Source organism: Lipophrys pholis, assembly GCF_963383615.2.
Source record: "Lipophrys pholis genome assembly, chromosome: 12".
Taxonomy (NCBI): domain Eukaryota; kingdom Metazoa; phylum Chordata; class Actinopteri; order Blenniiformes; family Blenniidae; genus Lipophrys; species Lipophrys pholis.
The window spans coordinates 18,178,079-18,203,448 of NC_137641.1; the positions used below are offsets into that span (position 1 = coordinate 18,178,079).

General features: G+C 40.6%; 1 protein-coding gene across 3 annotated transcripts; it reads right to left on the bottom strand.

Moving 5' to 3' along the window:
- On the bottom strand, positions 1 to 25,112 carry hook3 (hook microtubule-tethering protein 3). Of its 3 annotated transcripts, XM_080476697.1 has the most exons (25): positions 24,953 to 25,106; positions 16,975 to 17,060; positions 16,812 to 16,884; positions 16,626 to 16,676; positions 16,374 to 16,506; positions 16,175 to 16,242; positions 16,029 to 16,091; positions 15,715 to 15,798; positions 13,402 to 13,464; positions 11,363 to 11,526; positions 10,788 to 10,928; positions 10,399 to 10,486; positions 9,910 to 10,023; positions 9,647 to 9,757; positions 9,408 to 9,492; positions 9,234 to 9,303; positions 6,869 to 7,009; positions 6,421 to 6,508; positions 5,424 to 5,458; positions 5,213 to 5,295; positions 4,652 to 4,752; positions 4,403 to 4,507; positions 4,145 to 4,216; positions 3,662 to 3,798; positions 3,027 to 3,496 (listed from the first exon to the last, which is right to left on the bottom strand). In XM_080476697.1, the coding sequence occupies exons 1-25, from the start codon at positions 25,007 to 25,009 to the stop codon at positions 3,484 to 3,486; spliced, it is 2,226 nt and encodes a 741-aa protein (XP_080332823.1). In that variant the 5' UTR covers positions 25,010 to 25,106; the 3' UTR covers positions 3,027 to 3,483. The 3 variants fall into 3 exon arrangements, with proteins under 3 accessions (XP_080332824.1, XP_080332823.1, XP_080332825.1); XM_080476698.1 differs by lacking the exons at positions 3,027 to 3,496; positions 13,402 to 13,464 and adding an exon at positions 1 to 2,024 and having other exon boundaries at positions 24,953 to 25,112; XM_080476699.1 differs by lacking the exons at positions 3,027 to 3,496; positions 13,402 to 13,464 and having other exon boundaries at positions 3,534 to 3,798; positions 24,953 to 25,112.
- Between the last annotated feature and the right edge of the window lie 258 nt (positions 25,113 to 25,370).

Sequence of the window (25,370 nt, forward strand, 5' to 3'; positions counted from 1 at the left end):
TTTAAAGTGTAAAATGTGCTTTAGATTTCTTTTCTTTTTTTTTTTTTTTCTTTTGTCGTAAAAGAAGGAAACGTTCTCTTGTAACGCACCATTTACTCAACACAGTGATTTTCTCCCGTTCCTGAAGAAACCAGAGGTAAATGTAACCCGACACTTCTCCAATTCACGCCGTCGTCACACGGAGACAAACATTACAGAGCTTGTCCTCCCTTCAATTGCATAAGCAAAGTATTCAACAGTATTTTGACGTCTACAGAAACATCCTTTGTAACAGTATGTGTGATCCTATAATAATACTAATGTTTAAAAAAAAAAAAAAGAAAAAAAAAAGAAAAGAGTTAACACTGCTGTACAAGCGGCAAAGGAATAAATAAGCCATTAGGATAAAAATCCACGGTATGATTGAAACTATAAGGTTACACGTTATAATAACAAGTTGAAGTAAAATAGGTTAAAAACGGGAGGAAAAGCCCTCATTAAGCCCACCTAAAGTACTGAAATCAGGAAATAAGTCATGAAGATGAAGGTTAGAAGTCATCTCAGACCATTTCTTCCTTATATGATAAAAAGTGTGGTCAGTAAATAAAGTTCACCTTACTGAGGGTAAATCCTACTTTGATGGCATGTTCAACAAAGGCACTAAAGTGGAAGATCTGATCTTCTCCCCCATTTCAATCCACGTCGTTATGCCCATACAATGCATATGTCCACAGGTCCATGTGTGGTTTTCAGTCGCCACACTCCTTTTCAACCAAACTTTAATAAGCTCACCAAGTAAAATTTAAATAAGACATTTGATTAAAAAAACAATAAAGACTACACAAATGTACACGCCGTCTCCTATTATTAATCATGTGGTGGTGGTGGTGGTGGTGGTGGTGGTGGTGGGGGGGGGGGGGTTAAGGGTCTTGTTCAGGGACCCGCGGTGCATGTTTTCTTGGACTGTGGGAGGAAAAGCCACACACGGGAAGAACATGCAAACGCCACCCAGACCTGCTCACCACGAGCCTTATTTTAAAGCCAGATGTGGGGGTTCTACTTATTTATGAATTTTGACATATGGTGAGCAGCACTAACAAATAAAACGCCTCCGAAGTGCCTGATGTGAACACCTTTCAAGCAAAGCGACCAACAGGGCCTTTTAAAAATGTTGCCTCCATTTCCCTTGCCACAACATTTGACTGATTAACTTTCAGTCAAAGGAAAGTGGTCAATGCCGCGGCCTGAAGAAGCCAAAGCACCGTCTCATATTTTTCATTTACTGAATTATAATTAAGTTTTAAGGTACAAATGTATTAATCATACAGAAAACTTCTTGTATTTGGCTCAAACTAATTGCATCATGACTGGACTGATGTGATAAATAAGAAGGCGGCTTAATGGGGGCTTTTACATGAGATTCAGTCTGAGATAATAGTTTCACCCTCCCACTATACGTTCGTGCTGGGAAAAGGCATCTCCCAGATGCTGGTGCACCGCCCACTGACACCCCTTCAGACGGAACCCGCCCTACAAGCTTTAAGCCACTTGTTGTAGTCCATACTTCAGATAAAAGCATTTCTAAGATGCAACCTCATGAACGAGAAGACGAGAGGTTGAACGTAACAAACTCACATATGCTGTAGGAGATGGAGACTCCTTTTTGTTATGCAGACTGATTTGCAGGCTAAACCTCTCAAATGTCCCTCCAACGCTCTTCAGACCATGTACATAGAAGCAGATATGTGTAGATTTGTCATTGAGGTATCCCAAAACGGCCGTATTCGGGCTGCACCCAGAGAAAAGGCTTTGTTGACTCGACCGGTGACACTGCAGGAGGGGTTGTTAGTGCTCATGCTGCTGAGAGCGGGTTGGTTATTCACAGGCTGGAGTCAATGTAAGGTCATGCAAACAGTACGCAGGCAGTGGAGTTCATGCGTTGCGTCGGAGGGAGAGAGATTGGGGGGGGGGGGGGGGGTTAAGCCAGGCCAGGCCAGAGAAGGCTTTGGGCAGCTCATTGGTGTGCCAGTCATGCAGTGACATTGCTGTTGGAAAAAAGAGAAGTTGTGATCAGATGGAGGAGACTGTTAAAATGATCTGAACACACGTTCCAGGAGGGAGAAGAGATCGCTGCGATATGCGGGGAACAGAAGGATGACAAAAGCTTTCGAAGGATGACAACAACAACAACGACGACACTTGGCACTTCCAATCCAAACAACCTTCAACCCGTATCAAACAAGACTTTCCATTCCACCGTAGGAACGTATTCTACCAGCAGAAGGTTCTCAAAGTGTAGGAGGCGTCAGAGAGTGTGAATTTGTTGTAGGTGTGATGGAAATTTATTTAAATCCATGTGGTTAATATTGTGTAAAGCGGGGGCTCAAGCTCCCACAATATGAGAACCCCTGATGTAGAACGACACAGATAGGTTAGAGGAACTGGAATCTGCTACCTGCCGGCAATACTGACAAATAACTGAGGTACAAGCAGTGAAATTCACAACTATGGCACGTAGACTGTTGTCAGAGAAACTCGTATAAATGCTGGTAAATCGAAAAAACAAGTGACGTGGTTTTGCTCAAAGCTGCTTTTTTTGTTTTTTTAAAGGAGCGATTACAAACCAGTTTGGTGTACGGAGGAAGAGTTATCTTAGCCTCAATCTTCCAAAGCATCGACTGCAACTTCAAACCCAATGGAAATCACTTAAGTTTATCACAAATTCAGAGGATTATTCAGGCAAAATAGCAAACTAACACCTTGGTGTATCTGCAGCTTCAAGGGGACCAATGATGCTTTTGCTGCCGTCGTTTAATGAAGCCAATCTCAGTGACACCAGAGTCGTCCTATCATCTGCTTCAGACACAACGCACCTCAACTGACGAGGCTGGTGTCAAATCACAGGCACTCAACGTTGTACGTAAAAAATCCAGTTCACTCAAGCGCCAGAAGTCCTGAAAAGAGCATCATAGGTCCTCTTGAAGACAGACCCAAAGTGAAATTAGATTGAATTAAAGACTTTTGAAATGTAAATTAGTTTTTTTTTTAACGAGCTTAAAGTAACAACGTAGGAAGTTGAAACAAAACGACGGACAATTAAAATGTGTAAACTTCAGGCATAAAGCATGAAGTGAACATTGGAAGTCGCCACAGGTAGAGATGTGCATAAATACTGCATGAGTAGGTAGAGCGGGTCCTCCTTGTCATAAGTAACAGCAACTTGTCCAAAGTCAAGTGTCAAACTGATTTCCTCTGAGTCTTAGGAGTCCGCATTACCTGCGTGGCTAAAGTCTGCCACACAGTACAGGTTCAGGAAGTTCAATGTTGGACGAGGGGGGGCGGTAATAAGACGACGTTTGGAGTGATTAGTCAGACCCTATCAAATATATGCTGCGGTTTAAAAAAAGGTAGAAGCCTTGCATCAACAAGGGTTAATTTATGCTTAGTCAGGGGGAAAGAAAACAAAAAAAAAATTGGTGCAAGAATTGGCCTTGTCTGGCATCTCTACCTCATGGATCTGATCAAGAAGAAACAAAAAGAAAATCAATAGGCAGAAAGCATGGAAAATCAAGAACTTCCATCAGAAATGAGTGGAAATAGTTGTGCCTCAAAAATAGGCAAGTTCAGGAGGACTTAAGTAAGGTAGTTTGTCGCAGAGATTTTATGCCATGCTGCCATCTACCTGGCGGTAGCTGGCTGGACGTGGCCGGGGTAACTGCGGCGTGTGCTGGTGGCTTGTCTCTGTCGGGCCAGGAAGGACTGGCCAGAACCAGTGTTGGCAAGTCTGTCTTCAGCCGCCTTCTTGTGCAGCGACATACCCTGGAGAAAGACAGAAGAGTATGGCAACAGTTAAACCACAAGTCTTCTACTCTGGATGCGATAGAAAGAAAAACAGTTTAAGTTTGGGTATCAACACCTACAACAGCATTGTGATCAAATATGCTGAGAGCAAGCGGTCTGCTCAAGTCATATAGTAGCCTACGCTGCCCTCTAGTGGTGAAAGTGTTGTCTGCCTTAGAAGCAGATCCAATAACGTCAAACACCACGGATAACAAAAACAATTCAAAACAATGAAGTTCAGTGCTTATAATGACCTGTGCTCTTGATTACAACCGAGACAGCCGAGACGTCGCGGTTATTTTGAGGCTCTGTAGGGTTTTCTTACCATATTGTACCAGGCAGACACAATCAACTTTTCCTCGTGATCTCTCTGGCCCTTCGTCTTGTCCATTTCTTTCTGTGTGGAGGAAACACGAGACCAGAAAAAACTGAAGCAATGCAAGAACTTTCTGAACTCCACTACACCAGTCTAAATAAAAGTCATCTATGAAAGAGCCTGTTTCTGTAGTTATTGAGGAGTCCTTTTATGGTCTGCAACTGCATCGACATGGACCTTCAGACTACAGACTAGAAGACTGTTCACCTCCAAAGAATGCAACATCCTCTCCTTCTCCTGCAGCTGGTTTTTCAGTGCCTGGACCTCTGGGCCAGAACCCTGGTTCTGCTTGGGATCCAGTGTACGGATCACCTGTAATGGACGGATTTCATCACAGAAGTGGTGCTGTTATTGTCTTTGATTGCCATGAACTCCTGGTGGTCACAGCACAAGCTGTTATGCCAGTTCAACAGTGGAATCTTCCAATAATAGTAATAAAAATAATAATAATCTCACACTCTTGGCTTTTTCGAGGTATTTCTTATATCTCTCCTCCATCTGTTTCATGTCTTCATCTTTCTTTTTCAAGGCTTCTTCCAGCTCGTCCGCTCGTTGGGCTGAAAGGAGAATAATAACATCTTAGTCTAATTGTTGTTTGCCATCACAAGATGAACCACATCAAGGTAACCGGCAGCTTCTGGACAATATTTGGGTCCAGGTCCTCATACTGTTGAGCCTTCGAGCAAATTTTCCAAAATAATCATTTTCGTTGTTGCTGGTAAAAATCACATGCGGCAAAATACTGTATTGGAAAAAAAACAACTGCATGCTGGTTATGCTTATACACTTATTTTCTACATACATTAAATTAGCTCATGATTTTTGAGGCAGTAATAATAAAAAATCTAATTTACACATTCATGATTTACAATATTATACTTTAGCGCCTGTCACATGGGGATATCTGTACTTCAAACACTGGACGTAACGTTGTGGAGACATCAAAATAAAAAAAACAAGTATTTATCCTACAAGAGATGAAAAGGTTGACTCTTTCAGAATCGACTCCAAACTCACAGCTGGCGTTGTATTTCGGCTCCATTTCATCGATCAAAGTGTTTTTCTTCAAAAGCTCGTTGTTCAGCTCTCGTACTTTTTCCCTGAGAAGAAGGAGAAAATAGAGGAATAATTGTTTTCTGTTTTTTCTACTTTGCCATTTCCACTTGAGCAGATTGAATACCATAATAACGTAACCCTTAGATGAAAAAAGTTAGCTCAGATCACTTACATGTGCTCCTCATATTTCTTCTTCAGAATGGAAGACTGAAAAAGACAGAACATCATTCACAAGACATTCTTCTTCAGATATGAACTTGAACTTGAAAAAAAAAACCTTATGTTTGGTAAATCAGGGAATTATAGCTTCTACACAAGTTAAAATAGTGCAGAGAAAACTAGATTCATCACATACTTTAAGTATGATGTGAAATAATTGCCAAAACGTGTGTGAAATCAAATACCGGATGTTTCTACCCGTCGGTTCCAGACCGCAGTGTGAGAACCAGTGAGGTGGTGTACAACAGACTAATGTGAACAGACTGCATGTTCCGACATGTTACAGCATGGAGATATAAGGAAGGAGACATTGGGTATTTCTATCAGGTTAGACATTACTAACTATCTAAACAGCAATACACATGACAGCAGCTCTACAATACACACAGCTATGTTTACTACTCTCTACTGCTAGAACGATTCCAGATCAAATTTAAAACAAATCTAACATCTCTGTGAGAAATCCTTTGTGTTAGGCAAAATGATATACTTACTATAGCCTGAAGGACGGGGCATTGTATGGAAAAAAAGGATCAGTTTTTACAATCTTTACTGCTGACCTTGAACACACCACCTTCCAAATGTATTCAAACCTCCAGCATCAGCTGGAAACCTGCTTCCTATCCTGTTTATTGATGACTTGTCTGTATACACCACTAAAGCTAATAACTAAAATTCAGGGATCTAACCTGTAACTCAGTTAGTGATGCTGCTAAACCTCTTTACTAAGCCAAATTGGTATTATTTCAAGGCACGAGGATTATCGTAATCACATTAGCAACTATAACACTGACACGAATAACTGATATACAAGAAATGTTTTCTCTTCAGCAGATTGAAACTACAATGGCACAGTGTGACTGGGAGCTGTGATGAAGATTTGTTGTCGCTGCCACATTTCCGCTGCACTCCCTGTGAAACAAGAGCACCACACGCGTCTGACCACTCACATCGTCGGCTTTAGATCCCTGTTCTTGAAGATTCTTCTGCAGCTCCTCCACCTGACTCTGTTCTTCCATCAGGCGCTGATTGATTAACCTGGACAGCAAACACAAAACACCAGTCTGACGACATGATCTGGAACTCAGCGATGAGCCAACTGTGTGCAGTGGGAGAAAACAAGTCAGAGGAATGGATTTTTGGCTGAGAGGTGTTTGATTGAAATATCATGGGGGGTAAAAAAAAAAAGAAAAAAAAAAAAGAAGGATTTATGACATAATATTAGGAGACCAAACCAAAATTATCTTGGCAGTCACAGATTCTAATCATTTTCGGTTCAGATTCAATTGAATACAAATAAAAGGGAGTTTCTGCTTTGGTGGTATGAGCAACTCAGCCTTGAGCACATTTGTTGGTGGCGTTGGTACGGCCAGGCTTTGAGCTTCAGTCTGTGTCTACCTGTTTTCTGTCTCCAGTTCATTCTTTCTTCTGTTGGCGTCCTCCAGTAGACTCTGCAGCAGTGCGATCTTTTCATTGTCGGACCCTTCCTGGGCCAACTTCAGCATCTTGTTCTCATGCTGAAGGCGAATCAGATGTTCCCTGTAAAGAAAACAAACAAAAACAAACGTAAGCACACACGGGCCACAAAAACGGTTAATGTTAAACTGCACTGAAACTTGAGGACAAGTAGCTGTTATCACAACACCCAGACAAATACTCCAATATGTACAGTTGAGAAAAAGTACCAATACTTTATAAAAATTACCTGTTATTTTGTGAAATAAAAAATGTACCTAACAAAAGGAAGTTTTCATTCTTTTCCATTCATGCATTTAATTTTATGAAATTAATTTGAGAGTTATTAATCATTTTACATTTGTTATAAATGTGTGTGTGTGTGTGTGTGTGTGTGTGTGTGTGTGTGTGTGTGTGTGTGTGTGTGTGTGTGTGTGTGTGTGTGTGTGTGTGTGTGTGTGTGTGTGTGTGTGTGTGTGTGTGTGTGTGTGTGTGTGTGTGTGTGTGTGTGTGTGTGTGTGTGTGTGTGTGTGTGTGTGCGCGTGTGCGTCCTGAGATGGACTGGCAGTCTGTATACTGTGTTTACATATAGTCAGGTGAGATTGGCTCCCGGATGTATCTAACTGAAGCTCCTGGTGCTCTAATTAAGTGTTTATGACACGATGGCTGGATGTCAGCGATCCATAACAGCTCTACTAACAGCCTGCACATGCAGAGCAAAACATTCACCACAGCAAGACCTGTGCTCACTTTAAATTAGTGAATTTGTTCGCACTACAACAATGAGGCCTAAATGAAGTACCGTAATCTGAGTCACTGAGTCAAACTTCTCCAAAAGCTGAAGGTGAAATGATGGCATCATATAAACAGCAATTGTATCAAAATATAGTTCAATTTAAGTTTTTGTTCAACTAAAGCAAACATAAGCAGTGACACTGATACTATGAGAGTTGCAGTATAAACACTCATGTAATACTGCTGTAATACAACACTACTTAAGTCTTGGATGGACTTTGTAGCTAAAAATACAACTGAGATTGAGTCACTACTGTTTTTACAAAGTCACATCTTTCAAAGTTTGTCTGGGAGACGTGCCACTGCCTCGTGTTGACACAATGCTTCCTTTGGACAGTGTCAGCTTTTTCTCTGCTCTCTGTAGCGAGGAAGGATTGATTCAAGTTAGCTTTACTACTACAAGATGAAGAAAAAAAAAAACAACCAAAACTGCAGAGAGAACAACAGAAGTTACATGTAATCTGTGTAAAATGGGCTCCACAACATGCATGTGTGAGTGAGGCACGTTAAACTGAGTTACAGCTAAAAACAAAAAAAAAAGGAACATTCATGCAAAGGCAGAAGAAGGGGAATATAAGAATAAGAATGCTGCTCTGTGGTCAGGTGAACGCTGAAACCCCAGGTGGAATAACAAGGCGAGAGCTACACTTTATCTTTTGATCCGTTTCAGATGTTAATCGGGCCACTTTTCAGACTGTCGTCTGAATCCCGTTTTTTCAGGGTGCGGCAGCAGACCTGACGACAGGGACAAGCCTAAATGTTTCCAGACAGCGCTCACAGCTGCGGCCTCGTAAAGGCTGCGTGCCAGGGAAGGAGAAGGAAGTCTTTGGAGGAGGTGCAGTAGATTAAGAGAATTACTGCATCTCCAGCTGTTGTTCATGCTGCTTCAGCATTCAACCACAATTGCAACAATTAATCCCAGATGCCCCGTATAAAAGCTACAGGTTGATCTTAGACACACATAAAAGTCCCCATTGCAACATATTAGTATCTTTTCACAAACGTTTCTTTAACTCGAGACACAACACTATTTTATTTATCTGCTTCTGGATGTGATAAATTGCTTGGATGGATCATTTGTCTGGGAGTAAAATTCTTTAAGAAGGTCAGGATTTTAGTGTAAAGAAAAAAAACTAATCTAAGATCAGAAGTGAAGGGGGGAAAATAACCAGCCGTAGCACGAGACCAATAGAAAACCCTTCCATCTTGGAAAGCTGCTGTCGGGCTGATGCAACTATTACATAACTCTCTACAGAGAAGCTCTTTTTAGGTCAAACCAATCTACCTAAAAACTGTAGAGAAAACATGCAGAGTGGGATCGAGCACATCTGTCTACAAGGTGAATAGCAACATCACACATATGCTGTGCTATCCAGATACCCTTTGCTGCTTTAAAAAAGACACAATGTCAACAACAATACAGACAGAGCAGATTCCTTTTACACCGTTTCTAGTGTCAAACTCAGTTCAGTTCTGATGACACATACAGCTAAATTTAATCCAAACTTCATACCGAATCTCTGGAGTGGTGATCTCCGCAGCCAGCGAATCAGAGCCGTCGTTACTCACCAGTGGGAACAAACCTGTGCAAACACAGCATTAGTTAATTTAGGTTTAAAATCAATTAGCACTGACTTAGTACTTGGCTGGCTCCTACTGGAGTTTAGCCACAAAGAAATGTCTCTACTTGATGTAAGTTGTCCCTCTTGAGCTTGGACACAATGGAGTTCCTCAATAGTTTCTTTCAGAGAGTCTCTCTCGGTCCGCATGCGCTGCAGAAGCAAACAGAAGTACAATTAAATGAGACTAAGCGAAAAGACATGATGCAAAATCTAGCATGAATGCATTTAATTGTCTATTTTTATTTTACTTTGCTCAACTTTGATAGAGCTGACACTGTTACTAAGTCATATGGAACAAACATACATCTTTTTCTTTTTGTAGAGAGTCCACTTTCTCTTTGACTCGTTTATACTCAAACTCCATCTTGTCGGCTTTTTTAGACTCTTCTGACAGTCTGTTTTGAAGCTCCACAACCTGGGAGAAGGGGACAGTTCAGACAAGAAAATTATTTCACAAAAAAAAAAAAAGACCCACAAATAACCTGGGTTATTCTGCACATCCACAGTGAAAAAAACAAAACAAACAAACAAAAAAAAAACATGAATGTCCAAGTGCACATCTTGTACCTGTCTTTTGTATGTTTCCAGCTGGCCTTTGGTAGCATTCGCCTTTCGTAAATCTTCCTCCAAGCCCACATTGATCTGCATCAACGCCGTGTTCTTCTCTTCTGCGAGTTTGTTCTAGAAAATAGAGACACTTATGGTATGAGTTTTCTTCGTAACCCTAACCCAAACCCAAAAAATAAATAGTCTCTGTGGAATATTTTACAAGACGGCTGTACAACTTTGAGGGAGAAAAAAGATGTTATCCTCACTTCCAGAGAGCTATCATTAATACAAAGATATACCGGATTCTGCTGCTACTTTTATGAAAAACGTCATTCAAATTCATTGAGTAATAACTGAGTATTTCCACCATGTTAAACACATTAATCCTCTCATAACCTGTGAAACCATTTATGTACACATTTTTGTAAAGTGTACACACCAGTTACCACTTGAAAAAAACAAAAAAAAGGAATCTATGCTGACAGATCAATCTTAAGCTGTGCTTACCTGTCTCCTGAGGAGCCCCAAGTCCTCCAGCTTCTTCTTGTAATGTTCAACTGTTCCCTCAAGTTTTGAAACTTTGTCTGATGAGTGCCTGCAAGGAAAACCATTCATTTTTTTTGCATAGAGACGTTAAATCAACAAAAGAAAGAAAAAAAAAAAAGGTCTATTCTCATCTTTTGTGTGCCAAATGTGTATTTTTCTGACTGGTCATCAATATGTGACATTGCTCGGTTACAAAAACAAACAATCTACACATTTAAGATCACAATAAGCATTTAGCATGCCAAATTAAACTGCAAATAAGTTCACCATGAACATTATTTGAAAGGCAATGAACAGTGCTGCAAAGAAATTCTATTGTCTTGTCAAGTGTCTGAATATAGCGGAATTACCTGAGGACATCCATCTCATCTTTAAGAGACTGGGCTTCATCAGCCAGAGATGTGAGCTCTTCATTCTGAGACTTCACATCCAAAAGTTCTTTTTCAAGCTCCTCACAACGGATCCGGTAGTCGTCTTTCACGGCCTCCAACCTACAAGGCATTGGAAGCAAAAACGATCATCAAAAGCCTGACATTTTCAGCATTGATGTCATCATCACATCTTTTGAAACAATACAAGTATGGATTATCCTGGTTTGATGTGCTCTGACACATCAGACACTTAGTGGATTCACTAAGCGGATGTCAAATCCTCTAAAGACCCAAACAAATCAGTGAAGGAAAACACGTAAGCAACGTGAGGATTTTAGAAACTAAATAACAGTAGCTAAAGTGAAGCTGACTGCAAATGATGATTTAGTCTTTGTGATAGGTCATATGAGTCAGTAATGCTATAGGAAAAAGGAGGCTAAGATGTAATGGGTAGAACTCCTATTGTGCTCTTAATTCTGTAAAAAAGTTCTATTGTGGAATTCCTCAATCAAAAGCCTCTCATCGCACCATCAGAATACATAAACGTCACAAACCTGAAGGTTTCCTCTTGTAGTTGCTCCAGTTGTGTCTGCAGCTGGAGATGTCTCCGCCCAGCGGGGCTGTTGATATCCTCGATGGAGTCAGACTGGTTAAGTCGCTCCATCAGCACCTGGTTTTCTGCCAGTAAGCTGCTTTTCTCCTCCTGCAGCGCTGCCACCTGAGGGAGCCAGCGTCATCAAGAGAGAGGAATCGAACAGGAGACAACAGATTTGGAAGGGGCGGGATTAAGGCAGAAATGGATTAAGAATGGGTGGAAAAAGACAAGATGGAAAAATGTAGAAAGAATGACAAAGAGAAGGAAATGCATTAGGAAAAAAAGTGAAATTGAAAACATGGCAATATCTGTAAAGCAACTTCAATCTTAATTCCTTAAGAGCCTTCAAACCATTAAGTTTGGTACTACTGCAAGCACACACCAAACACACTTCAACAAGGCAAAGAGGGCTACACATTGATGTTACCTCCTGAGTGTGATAGACAAGGGTTCAAAACACAAAGCAAAGCAAAGCAGAGGCTGGTTGCTGTGTTGTTCTTTTTTTAAAATACAGCCTTTTTTTTTTTTTTTTTACTTTTGACAGGGTTGTCAAGTTATTGTAAATGAAATCCAGTTCTCATTAACTTACCTGCTAAAATAAGGGTAAAAAAATGTTACTTGTACTATGGCTATGCTTTGATACATACGAAAAGCTGAACTCTTTTCAAATTATTACTTTGACTTGCAAACAAAGCAATTTCCATCAATTGGGAGCCCTGATTTCACAATAAAGCCCAAAAAAAATCGTATAAATATTGCAACCAAAGTTTTCGGATATTTGTGTTTACTTCATTATTGCCCATTATGCGATCATTGAAACACCAACCATGTAATGTTGAAAACCTCTCCATCTAGAATGTGCTGATAACACAAACATGTGAGAGCAATCAGGGAGAACTTGCACCAGTGTGGAAATGCTCTGAGCGCAACAAGCCTGAATCACATCGCTGACGTGAACACGAGAGCTGAAAAAGCAGGAGACCGGGGTGGGGGTGGTGGGTCTGGAGTTTTCAGTCTCACTCTCAAACATACTTAATTCCTACTGGGACGAGATAAGAATACGTGCAAGACTGAACAACTGTGCTGACTGCAGGCTGATGAGTCATGCAACAGATACTGGACAATTTATCAAAAAGGACAAATGAAGATTTTTAACGCCATTTTAATCTATCCTTAAAGGTAGTATAAACAAAACAGGAGTGATTTAAAGTAGGAGTAATTTAAAGTACTATAAAATGTTTAATGGTGTGTATAGTTATCTATTATGCGTAGGGGAGTGAATAAAAGAAAGGAGAAACAATAACTTGCAGCTTTTGTCATCTCTGACGTGTGCTACTTGTAGTCTGACAAAAGATGCTGCAGCGCTCGGTCTTTAAGGCTGCGCAGTGTCCATGGGCTCTGGTCAATGAATAACTCTTCTTTGTAATTACATTCTGAACAAATATCATTCATAGCAGTGTAAATAATCACCTCGATTGAATTTTACGTTTAGCTGAGCAAGCGGTTCTGCTACTTTGTATTGATACCGGATTAAAAAACGGGCTAATTGAATTCAGAGACAGAATCAAAAGACGGGTGGAATACTTTCAAGTTACACAGTACATCAAAGTATTTAACAGATTCAACAGTGCTTCAAGGAATGGACTGTCATGGATTCAAACTACAACCTCTTTTCCTTGCTGTCTGTTGCTTTTGTCAAACACAAACCACAGCAAGGTTAAGAAAATAATCATACAAAACCAACACTGAGGATCATTAGTTGAAAGGATGGCACCTGACACACCCACACAAAACTGCAGTTTTTGCTGGTGTGCTTCTGGAGGACCATGTGTACATGTGCGCACAAACATTTGCGCACAATCGTGTACACACACATGCACACACAAACAAACAGTCTGGATAAAGGGAATCTGGTGCAAGCAGACTGTCAAAAATTTTTTTTAAATCCAGCACACCACACGTCATAAACAGGAAAAAGAAAAGAAAGTGTGGATTTACCCTCTCTTCTAGCTCATTATACGCTAACCTCAGTCTATCACGCTCTTCTTGGACATGGAGGGCCTTCAAAGCAAGGCACACAGTATTGAAAGAGTAAGAAATAAGGAAGAAACTGATTCAACACAGCAGGAGAACAGGCGACACTTTAAATTACAGCTCCGCTTTCAATGAAATGTCATTGCTCCCATTAGAAAAAACTACATTTGAAATACTTATTCCACAGCGTGTGGTGTGTCGCTGTTATTGCTTCACTTCCATTGATATTTTCAATAAAAATAATTAAGGGGAGAAAAGGTCATGTGCATCAATTTCAACAGAATCACCCTTTGGACAACATATAATTTAAGATTAAAAAAAGGAGCTGCTTTTAAAGTGTAACCAAATATCTAAAAGCACTGAGTACGACATCATAAAGGTCGTAAATGAGTTTTGAATGACAAGCAGAAAAGGAAAGAATAAAATATATGATTCAGTTAAATGAGCAATTGATTTGTATTTTATACTGTATCAATACACAAAGGTTTGTTATTCTGCCTGTTTATACTCTGTCTTATAACTGACATTAGTATTGGTGTAACACATCACAGTAAACCTATGATGACCCTTAGTTATTTAAATCAAAAACTAACCAAGCACTATAATTTGACGCAGTACAACCAGATTTTGATTTTAAAGTGTTTTTTTTCTGGTCTGAAAAGAACATCTGATCCTTGAATTCAGCCCAACATGTGGTCCGAAAACTGTGTTTTGTGAGTGTTTATGTAAGTTGTGGCTGATGAGTACCGCCTGATGTTTAACAGTTCAAACTGCACGTTTTACTGGCTGGGCCAACCTAGTATTGAAGGACATTTTATCACTATAATGACACAACTACAAAATATAAAACCTATTTGAAAGTTCTACCGTATTTTCACGACTATAAGGCGCACATAAAAGTCTTAGATTTTCTTCAAAATGTGCGGCGCGCCCTATGGTGCAGTGCGCCCTATGTGTGTGTTGTTGTTGTAAAGCGGACGTAGTAGTGAACACCATGAGAACGTTAAAGGGGGAAGTGTGGGCGTGGATTGTATATAAATGAACGGGTATGTGCGTTATGCAGAACATTGTTGTTTTGACAACCCTGAAAATGGCGAAGAGACACGCTTATGAAGCACAGTTTAAACTGAAGGCCATCAGCTACGCGGAGGAACATGGAAATCGAGCAGCCGCGAGAGAATTTAAGATTAATGAATCGATGGTTCGCAAGTGGAGGAAGCTGGAAAACGAGCTCCGACAGGTGAAGAAGACGCAGCTGAGTTTCCGCGGACATAAGGCGAGGTGGCCCGAGTTGGAGGAAAGACTCGAGCAGTGGATCATCGCACAAAGAACGAGTGGGAGAAGCGTTTCGACGGTCACCATTCGACTAAAAGCAGTAACGCTAGCAGAAGAAATGAAAATTGAACATTTCCGCTGGACATCGGTGTGAACCGGCCGTTCAAAGTAAGGCTGCGAGCGGCGTGGGAGCGATGGATGACCGACGGAGACACAGTTTCACTAAGAGTGGAAGGCAGCGCCGGGCGAGTTACGCCACAATTTGCAAATGGATTGTAGATGCTTGGGCTAGCGTGTCTGCTGGCACTGTTGTTCGAGCTTTCGCAAAAGCCGGCATCATTTCCAAGGAGCCGCACGGCACGGAAAGTGACTCTGACAGTGAAGAAAATGAACCTGGTATGTTTGATGGAGATTTAGCGCAGCTGTTCAATTCAGAAACAGAGGACGAGGAGTTCGATGGGTTTGATTGATGACGATTACAGGTAAAAAAAAATGTTAGTACTTTGTAATCAATACTTAAATAAAGCACAACCAAACTCAGTTTTGCTCCCGCTCTATTTTTAAATACGCACACTTGTATGCTTGTGTGCGTGTGTTGTTGTAATGCGGACACCATGAGAACGTTAAAGGGGGAAGTCTGGGCATGGAACCCGCGCCCTATGAGCAGGTGCGCCTTATGTGTGTGTTAAATGCAGTAATGGCACACATAACTGAGACTGCGCCTTTTAGTACGGTGCGCCTTTTGGTCGTGAAAATACGGTACTTAAATGTTCCATTTCAGCATCATTGTTTGAAAATGCAAATGGTCTCATAATTATAACAAGAGACATATTTAATATTATTCACTTTAAACGCACAACATTGACAGACCTGCAAAATCCAGTTATGAGTTCTATATTGTTAGGCTATGTGATAAAAAGGTGCAGCACAAAACTTTATGGTGAATTAAACCAGCAGCAAAGAAACCTGAACCCCGAAAGCTCATCACAGCATAAAACCAACCTGCATGTCGAGCTCTCGACATCGCTGAGCAATCTCTTCCTTGGTAGATAACGCATCATTCAGCTCTTCAACCGTCTTCTTATACTGGAACAAAGAGGAAGAATAACGTTTGCGGTTACCTCTCACAGAGTTGTTGAACTTCTGGGCAACACAGTGAAATTTCGTTGACGTTTATGCACTGTAACAGCGTCACAACTGCTGAGTCATCGTTTCCCTCACACCCAGCTGTTTAATAGATCATGTATAAACATGTATAACAAGACCAGCAATGTATTCAAAAGCACAAGGCGGAATTGATGGTGATGTCTCTGTACCTGTCTGTCCAAATCAACGTATGAGTCATTTCCCCCCGTGACTGGTGTCTCTTTACTCATCAGCTGAGGAAACACATTAGAATAGATCAATAGCAGCACGACACAAAATATAATGTGATTCAAGTTGAAACAGAAGAAAAGTCTACCTCCTGGATGGCTGTCATGACAACGTGCTGAACAGACTCTTCCATCATCATGATGGTCTGGATGTATTCTAGAGAGGACAAAGACACGCGAACACACCCAATTAGCATTTGGAGTTTGGAGTTGACAAAACACAAAACTACTGCTCATTGTTTTTAAGTCGACACATTGACATGCACAGACTGAGTATTCAACACGCACCTTGTTTCTGTTCACAGTTGACAGCACAACCCAATATGAGTTGTAGCATCCTCCCGAGCTCGGCGGGGTCAGAGTGTTCTCCGATGAGGTTAACGTCGGGTAGCGTGAAGTCGTTAATGTGCTGGCCTAAGATCTAAACAAACACAAAAGAAGTGTTGAAACTCTCCTGAAAATTAATTGGATCAAAACTAGATCATTGTGTAGAAGATAGTTTCTGAAAGCCTTTGTTCAAAAATTATAAAATCATCTTACCTCCTGGTTATAATCCAGGATGCCTTTTAGGATTTTCTTTAGATTGCTGACCTGAAAATGGCAGATTAAAAATGTGTATTTTTTTTTCAGGATTATCAAATATAAATGCAAGTGAACCTTGAAAAAAAAACAACCCACATATTACTGCCATTAAAACTATTAACAGATGTCCACTCGAGTCCATACCTTTAGCCTCCAGTTGTCTCCAACATCTGGCTTGATTCTGCCAATCCAAGCATCATTGAAATACACTATATCTCTGGAAATCGAAAAAGAGAAAACAATGGAATCGGAAAAGAAAACGTGAAGAAATATTTTCACAACGCAAACATTCAGCATACAAACTTACATTTTCTGCAAAGCTTGCGCCATGACGATACCACTGGTCAAGTCTTCTACTGTCTTGCATTGAGCCTCCACACCAAATGTCTGGACCTGAACCACACAAACATACACAGGCAGTGCTCAGTGAAGGATACAACAGGAACCGTTCATTCACACTCATAGCATCACATATGAATGCCGTTTCTAACATTCCCACTGTGCAGCTTCTCTGTGTTGAGGTCACACGACTTTTTGAATAGCAGCTGTTTGTTGGCGACAAACAAGAGGAAAGAAGAATTGATTGCATCTTTCTCACCAAAAATAGATTTGATGATCAGCGGTGCACTTTGCTCAAAAAGTACTATTGTGAAAACAAATGTACTGAAGGCAAGAGGGTTAAATGTGTTTTGATTGGTATTTCTTGTCCAAGTTTTGTTCACTTGTGCAATGCAAATGTCTGCAATCAATCATATCTGACTCTAAGCCAGTGCAGAAGTAAGAAACTCACAATCTGCAAACTCAGCATAGCATGACCGTTGCTCCATTTGTTCGTACATCGACATTATTCTTTTCCAGAACCGTTTTCTCTTCTCCCGTTGTCAAGGTTTTTTTTCAGCTCTTCATTTTGTTGTCAACCACAAAGACTGATGCAGTGAAAGGAGTAACATTCAGCCGACATGCCAACTGTCCATGTGCCAGAGGACGGGAGGCCGAGAGCAGGAATGTTGGAAGAAAATGACATGCTTGAAATTCAGTCAGTGCATCGCTCCACCTTTCTGACTGAAATCTACTATTAACAACTGTACAGAGAGATGAAATAGTTTGAGGGATGATCTCCCAGAGGGCAGGTTTATTCTGTAACTATGTAAGCAAACACGTGGAGGATGTTGAGGGTGTGCTTACTAAATCCTGTTAGGACCAGTTGAAACATACTGTGTTAGGGTCATCCATTTGTATGAAGGATGCGCATATTGAAGTGTGTTTTGACTTCTTTTAGACACACCGGATGTCAGTGAGTTCTAAGATAGTGAAAAGTCCTCAAGTATTAATCCAACAAGCATCATATTCAGCTCAGTACACTGTAAGTGACAGTGCGCACAGGAAGCAAACCAACTCGAAAAGCTTCAACTTTTGGGCTGAAATCAGGAATTGCACCACAAGTGTGAACTGAGAGCGAATCAGATTAAAACGAGGCTTCAATATAATCGCATAGACTTCCAGTTTGCATGAGTGTCAGGAATAAATTCCATTCAAAGCTCTTAAGTGACAAGACTGTGTAACCAAATGAAGTTCAAGGAAGCATTCATTTTGATGCTCTATTATTTTAATATAGTAGAATCCTCAGCTGTGATCAGCGATGAGTTCTGTCATGGAATAATTTGCATCTTTGTTTTAATTACAGAATCAGTTGCTTCTGCACTGATCTAATGTGTATCAACTATGAGATAAGCAGCTCAAAATGTGAATATGCCACTAAATTCGCACGTGCCTGAATTGCCGTTTTCACAATTGTATCAAAATATACATGATGAAATTGAAAACCTTGTTTACAATACTGTGCTGGACTAGCGTGAATAGAACGGTTTAACAAGCTTAAACAACATTAAAAGGTAACGTACTGTGATCTTTTTATTTTACATTCCCAATATTTGGAGTAATTTTGCCGGCTGTAGACCTTCAGATGTACTTGATTGGCTACAGAAGGGCAACTGAGGGCATGGCAGTATCTTTAGCAGAGTTAGATCTGTCCACAGGCAGACACTCGAGCCGATAAACAACACAAGGACACAGGACATGTCATGAAGAGAACATGACACTCACAATAACATCAAATTTTATAATTAGCAAGTGATGAAGTGCAATACTGTGATATTGACATTTTATGCTGTCATGGCATTCACTGGCTCAATTAGCTGTATAACAGCTTTAAAATAAGAGCCCTGTCAGCAAGCTTGTAGAGGTTTTTTTTTATATTTAGGTAGCTCGGCAGCAGCTACTCTCTAGCCTGGAGGCAACACAAAACCCGACCCCAAACAATACCTCCCGATTACATAACATCAATCAGCCATGAGAGGCCAAGAGAAACGTTACCGGCTTCAATGACCCACTCAGTGTTCACTCAACCAGCTCAAATAAACGGCTTTCTGCAAATTCAAGCAACAGCTCAGTTACAATGACTCTCCTTCCTGTGGGACTCTTATCTTTATAATGGGTTATTTGTTGACTTCCAGTTTTAGATATTACTACACAACATTCACTTGCTATTTATCACTAAGCACAAACATTTTTAAAAACTATTGAACTGAATAAAAGCACCCAATTTACTTGTCTTCTCAGATATTTAACAGTTTTAAAATGTGGCTAAAACAAACATCACAAGACATCACTCCACATTTAACTACATTCCATGTATAGTTAAGGTTGACGACGAATAGGATGGGTTTAATGCAGAGAAATCATTTTCCCAAGGGGAGTGAAAAAGTATGCTTTCTTTCTTTTTTTAAGTGATACAGTTAATTAAACAGACCTGAAACACAACAAATTTTACTGCAGAAATGATTGCAAGCAGAGTCATTGTTCAAAAGATCCACGACCATTTACATCATTTCCCTTTGCAGGAAAGATGTGGAAGAAAAGAAAACATGGGATGAGCCAACTGATCAGAGGAAGACAAAGTACCAGCAAACATGACAGCAATGACGAGCCGCGAGCAGCAGTCGACAGGCTGTGAAAGTACAACTGACTGAAGGACATGAAAAGCATGGCCATATGAAATCTATTGGTTGCTATGCATGACCGTGAGTCACTCTGAAGCATTTAAAATGTACCTTTTCCCAATCTGTTCTGTTTACAGGGGGTGAGTCCTTTTAAAAAACATCCCGAACAATCCCAACTCGACACAATGACCTCTCATTGCCACACAGTGAAATATATAGTGTATATACAAATATCACAGGATAACAAAGCCATTGAAAGGATGGTATGTTCCACGTGATGCCTATTGTGAAGCCACGGGGAGGCCAGGCAGGTGGGTTGCTTTGTGCAGGCATTGCTGTAGATCAGGGTTCCCCAATTCCTGCAATGTCCGACATGTTTTAGGTTTCTCCCAACCGCAACACACCTGAATGCAATAAGGGCCTCTTGACTTGGCTTTTTTACCAGCTTGACGATGACATCATCATCAGATTGAGGTGTGCTGAAGCTGGAAGATAGCTAAAATGTGCAGGACACCGGTCCTCGAGGCCCGGAATTGGGGAACTTTGCTGTAGATGAATGAAGTCTGATATGAATGGTACAGTTTAGGGATGCACCGATCCATGTATTTTCACTTCCGATACGATCCCGATACCCGAATTTGGATATCTGCCGATACGATACCGATACCATTCCAATAGCAGAGTGCTGTTTGCTTTAGTATTACTATTATCATTATTGTTGATTTTATATGAGGCTTTAATCAACTCCTCTCTACAGGCAAGTATGAAATGTATGCATGTATTCTCCCAAAACGCAACTTGAGGTTAGTATAATGTCAGAAATAGAAGCAGTACAAACATTTTTTGTTCAATTTGGAAAATGTGGGGGTCTGCGTGACGTCATCATCTCATAATAAACTTGTTATATCTTTGAAACCTCAGAATCACTTTACTAATCCCTGGGGAAATTCTTTCGCAACGCAACACAAACTGCAATTTTCCCAGCTCTAACGCAGCACAAACGATTGGGACTATTTTTAGGGAGTTTTGGGTGGAGTAGGACGCAGCTTCACGGAGGTGTGAATCGACTGCTACAGCGGAGGAGCAAGTATTTCATTGTTTTGATGCTGCTGTCTCCTCAGCGAGCTGGCATTTTAAAACGGTGACATCTGGCTGTAGAGCGGCCGCCTCGCTGTACAACAGCTTTGCAAACATTGCACGTTGCTGTGTTGCTTTGCCGTGTTTTGAGTGTAAAATACTAACAAACAGCGACATGTTGTCATGAAAAGATGGATAGCACAGTGCTACTACATTAGCCTGCTCACTGGGTTCAAACTGTGGAATAGATTTCCTGACTCATTACTCCGCGTCTCATTGAGACCGGCGTCTGTTCAAGAAATCCATTCCACGATTTGCAGTCAGCAAGCAGAGCAGCGGGCAGGGAAACACATGTGGAGTCATTTCAGCACAGTAAAGCGCAGACGCAGCTTCATGGATCAGAAATCTCCACAGGTTGGATCGGAAATTTCCGATCCGTGAATTACGTTGGGATCGGATCAGCTCAATCCCTAGTTCAGTTGTAAACTCTGAGTTTAAACTCTCATCTGTCACAAAACTAAATCAACAATCTTGCATCGGCCTGGAAGTCAATCAATCAGTACATCAGCGGAACATTTGTGTATCCTAACTTGCACACTGGGGATGGATCACACTGCTAACCGACAACAAATATATATATATATATATATATATATATTTTTGTATGTAAAGTCCTTACATAAAGTTCTAAATTCCTGAGACCTAAATCAGTGTATCAGTTGTTGTTTTTCCAAGAATCAATAAGATTATCAATAATAAATATATAATAACCAAGAAAACAACGGACACAAATGATTTCAGTAGTCATATCATGTCTCTTCGCTGATCGCTCAGGGTTGCACCATGTCCTCTGTGTCATCAGAATCACCTCCCAATCAGCTTAATATGATTATACTAATCGTGGGACCTTGAAGCGATGACCAGAGACTGGAAGGAGGTCAACAACCACGTCTGTGTCTACTGAAGTAACAATTCAGCACTTTTGTCTGTAGAAAGCTGTAATAACAGATATAATAATGGCTATAAGCTACTGAACTAAACATCTATTGAAGCTCAACTGGAACAACCCTCTGAACCAAGTATAGTAATGGAAGTTTCAATTTCTTAAAAGAACTATGTTTATACAGCTATTAACTATGTGGCAGAAAAACAATGCTGGTTTATTTGCATTAAACTAATTATATGTTGTCCGACATGCATATATTACAGATGGAAAAAAAGCCACATATGTACAAAATGTAAGTAAGCTCTTTGGCAATGCAATGCACTCTTTCAAATAACAAAAAAAACTAATTTGAGTCCCACTGACGAGCTTGTCTGTGACAGCAAAAGTAATGTGGTTTACAAGGTTTTCATCGGGAGAAAAATTAAATAGCAGCGAAGATGCGATCTGTACGATTATATACTGTATGACTTAAAGAATGGCTCTTTCTTCTTAAGCAAAGCTACTTTATTTTACTTTACTTTTTTTTTTTTTTTGTGATAACTGTGTTGTCACATCTTACTTCTGGCACATTAACTCATCATCAAGCAAGACCTCTTCATATAAACTTAAATTTAAGAAGCTATCCTGCTGCCCTTCTGTTTCGTAAGAGGTACAGTTTTGTGAATTGCATTAATGATCGGTCACACTCGCTCCTGTGACTTCACAGTTAACAAGTATGTGAGGAATGTTTGCCTGCTACTGTACATTGAAAAAAAAAATCTACTTCTTAGTTTCACTCAAACAAAATCCACTCACAGCTTTGGAGCATGATCACATGGACGGAATACACATCTACTGATGTGTTGGATGGAATATTGAGGATGTGTATGGAAGAAGCAAAAGGAAATTTGGGGTCTTTCAATATCACATACCCTCCTCCAGTTGACCCAGCTCAGCCTGGGTCGTGGCCTGAAAGAAAGCAACACAGCTGAGCAAAAGCGGGATAGCATGTCTGCAGTGAGCGATCTTCTAACCAATACCATATAGTGTTTTCCTTATACAACAGTGACATTTAAGACAGTTGTTTTGTGACATCAACCGAAGTACGTGTACAGAGTTTCCACAACAGGACATCTCAAGCGTTTACAGCACTGGTAAAGTAGCACTGTGTGATACAAGCTTTCTCATGACATTACTTCAGAAAAGAAAGTGTTGTTGTGGGTTTTTTAGGCGTTATCATTGAAACGAGAAGTGTCAAACATGTGGTTCAGGAGCCAAAATTGTTCTGTCAGCATTCCGGACAACCTGAATGAGTTTTCGTTTTTTGGGTTTGTTTTGGTCCTAGTGTGGTGCAACTGTGCCACTTTGAGAGCAAACTAAACTCTGAACCCCACAAAAGCCTCCACTTTGAAATTTGTACATAGTTAGAAGACTGCGGTGGTCATGTGGGAAAAATGCACAGCTGTCCAACAACACACAAGAACTGTGGCGTGCATGTCATGTTGATCCATTGATCAGATTCCAATGTCTTGATAACAATCACACCACACGGAAATGCCACAAAAGCTGAAAATACTGTGGTTTGCATGTCAGGCTCCTTTAAACTGTGTTTCCTCATTGTAAAGGCCCACTCAGCATCTGGTGTGTGTGACAAACGTGTCTATGCATGTGCTACAGATGACGGAGTTAATGTACACTTTATCGGAAAAATGTTGTTAAACTTAAAAGAGTGAGCGTGACACTCTGGAATCTGAAATTGTTGTAGCGTTCCAGAAAACTGTTTAGACAAATCTGTGCATTTTGAAAACGTTGCAGTCAAAGACTCCCACCACAACAAAAGTTTATTTGGAAATTTTGTTGTATAAATAAGTGATGAGGAAACAAAACAACACTGACGCCTACAACTAAAAAGGTGATTGTAGAGAGACGCTAAAGTGAAATCTTGCAACATTTTTGCTGGAAACCAAGAAATAGAACTAAATTCACATTTTGAGTGAGTTTATTGTAACATGCACACCGAAATCGTACTGCCTGAGAAGAGACAAACCTTTACCAACAAACTGTACATCTGAAAACAAACACTGTGCTATGTAGGAAGGCAGATTACACTTTTTTTTTTAAAGAAATGTTATGCTATTCAGTAGGTCTGCATGGTATTAGATGATCATGCAATAATCTTGCTCAAAAGTATTGTGATAGCAATACGATTAGCAGTGAATACACTCAAGTAGATTTTAATGTCTTTAAACTTAGAGATTTGTTGCACAAAATAACAGTGCTCTTTCACTTGCCCTTAATTTACACAAGTACAGGCAACACAGCTGTATGTACCAATTAGCAGGCATCTAACCAAGTAGTGCTCCACCTGATTGGCCAAGTATTTTGACAGGCCTAGTATTCATTGCAATTTTTTTTCTTAAAAAGAATGCATCAAAAGTTAAAATTTACAGAACTGATTCATGTTTCTTTTGTTTATAAGACAAAAGTTAAAATTGGGGGGGGGGGGGGGGGGGGGTATATAAATTAAGTTAAATTGGGTTTGTATGCGAAACTAGTGTTTTCTATTATTAAGGGTGTACATTTTGCCTTTTGATGTCCCTATTTCGACTGTAAAGCACTTTGGGGCTGTTTTTTTTATGTATTGTATTGATGAAATGCACGTTTAACACATAACCAATATTCTGTATAGATGAATAAAACAATGATGTTTCATATTAGAATGACTATAAAGAACCGGACCTCTGATTCAGTGATGTAAACATAGGGTAATAATCGGTAACACGCGACTCTGCTGTCTGAAGCTATTTCTACCCAGAAAGACACGTATTCAAAGTTTATACATGTATACTAATACTGACTTATGACTCATGATTGGGAATAAGAAAAGAAGCGGCGACGTGCTACACTAGACAACAATAAGCAGCTGTGAGACCCCGTTGAGGCAGACAGTTAGCGGGTATATGTTTCATAAGCGTCAAATCCCTCGACAAATAATCATAACAAGGCCAATGTGTCTCGATTTTAAGCCTTCAGTTACAACACTGGGCAGAGATTTAGGTCTGGGGAGTTGGGCTGCATGAAGACGGCGGAAAAACGCACACAAACGGCACATCGGCGGCTAAACACAACAACAGCTGGCCTGTGGCTGCACACGTAGAGTCATTTCCACCGTTAGCTCGCGCGGCTAGCCAGTTAGCCTCGGACGCTACTAGCTTAGCGTCGCCGGGCGCCGAGGAGCAGTCCTGTCCTGTCAGCGGTCAAAAACCGACAACCCCAACACTTACCCACGTCAGGAGGCTCTCGCAGAGCTCCATTCGATCCAAGGTCTCCGAGGTGCTCATCTTCACCTAAGGCAGACTGACTTTACGTGGCGAGAAAAATCCCGAACTTAACAGCCAGCCGCATACACTCCCGAGATCTGTGGCTCGTGGGTGTCTCGCTCTCCAGCAGCCAATCACTGACGCCGCCTCCTCAGTAAGGGAAGTCGCTACTGGCTGTCCGGAAAGTCGAAACAAGTCGCGATATGACGCCTTCGCCTAGTTTGCATATCGAAGTCCTACGGTTTAGACATATTAAGACAAGCAAATGTTTATATATCTTTGGTCTAAATAGTATGTAAAATATTAATTCCGAGCTTAATATATTCTACTGCCTACTTCTGTCATGGTCTGTCAATTGGAAGGCTGCAGGTTCAATTCCCCA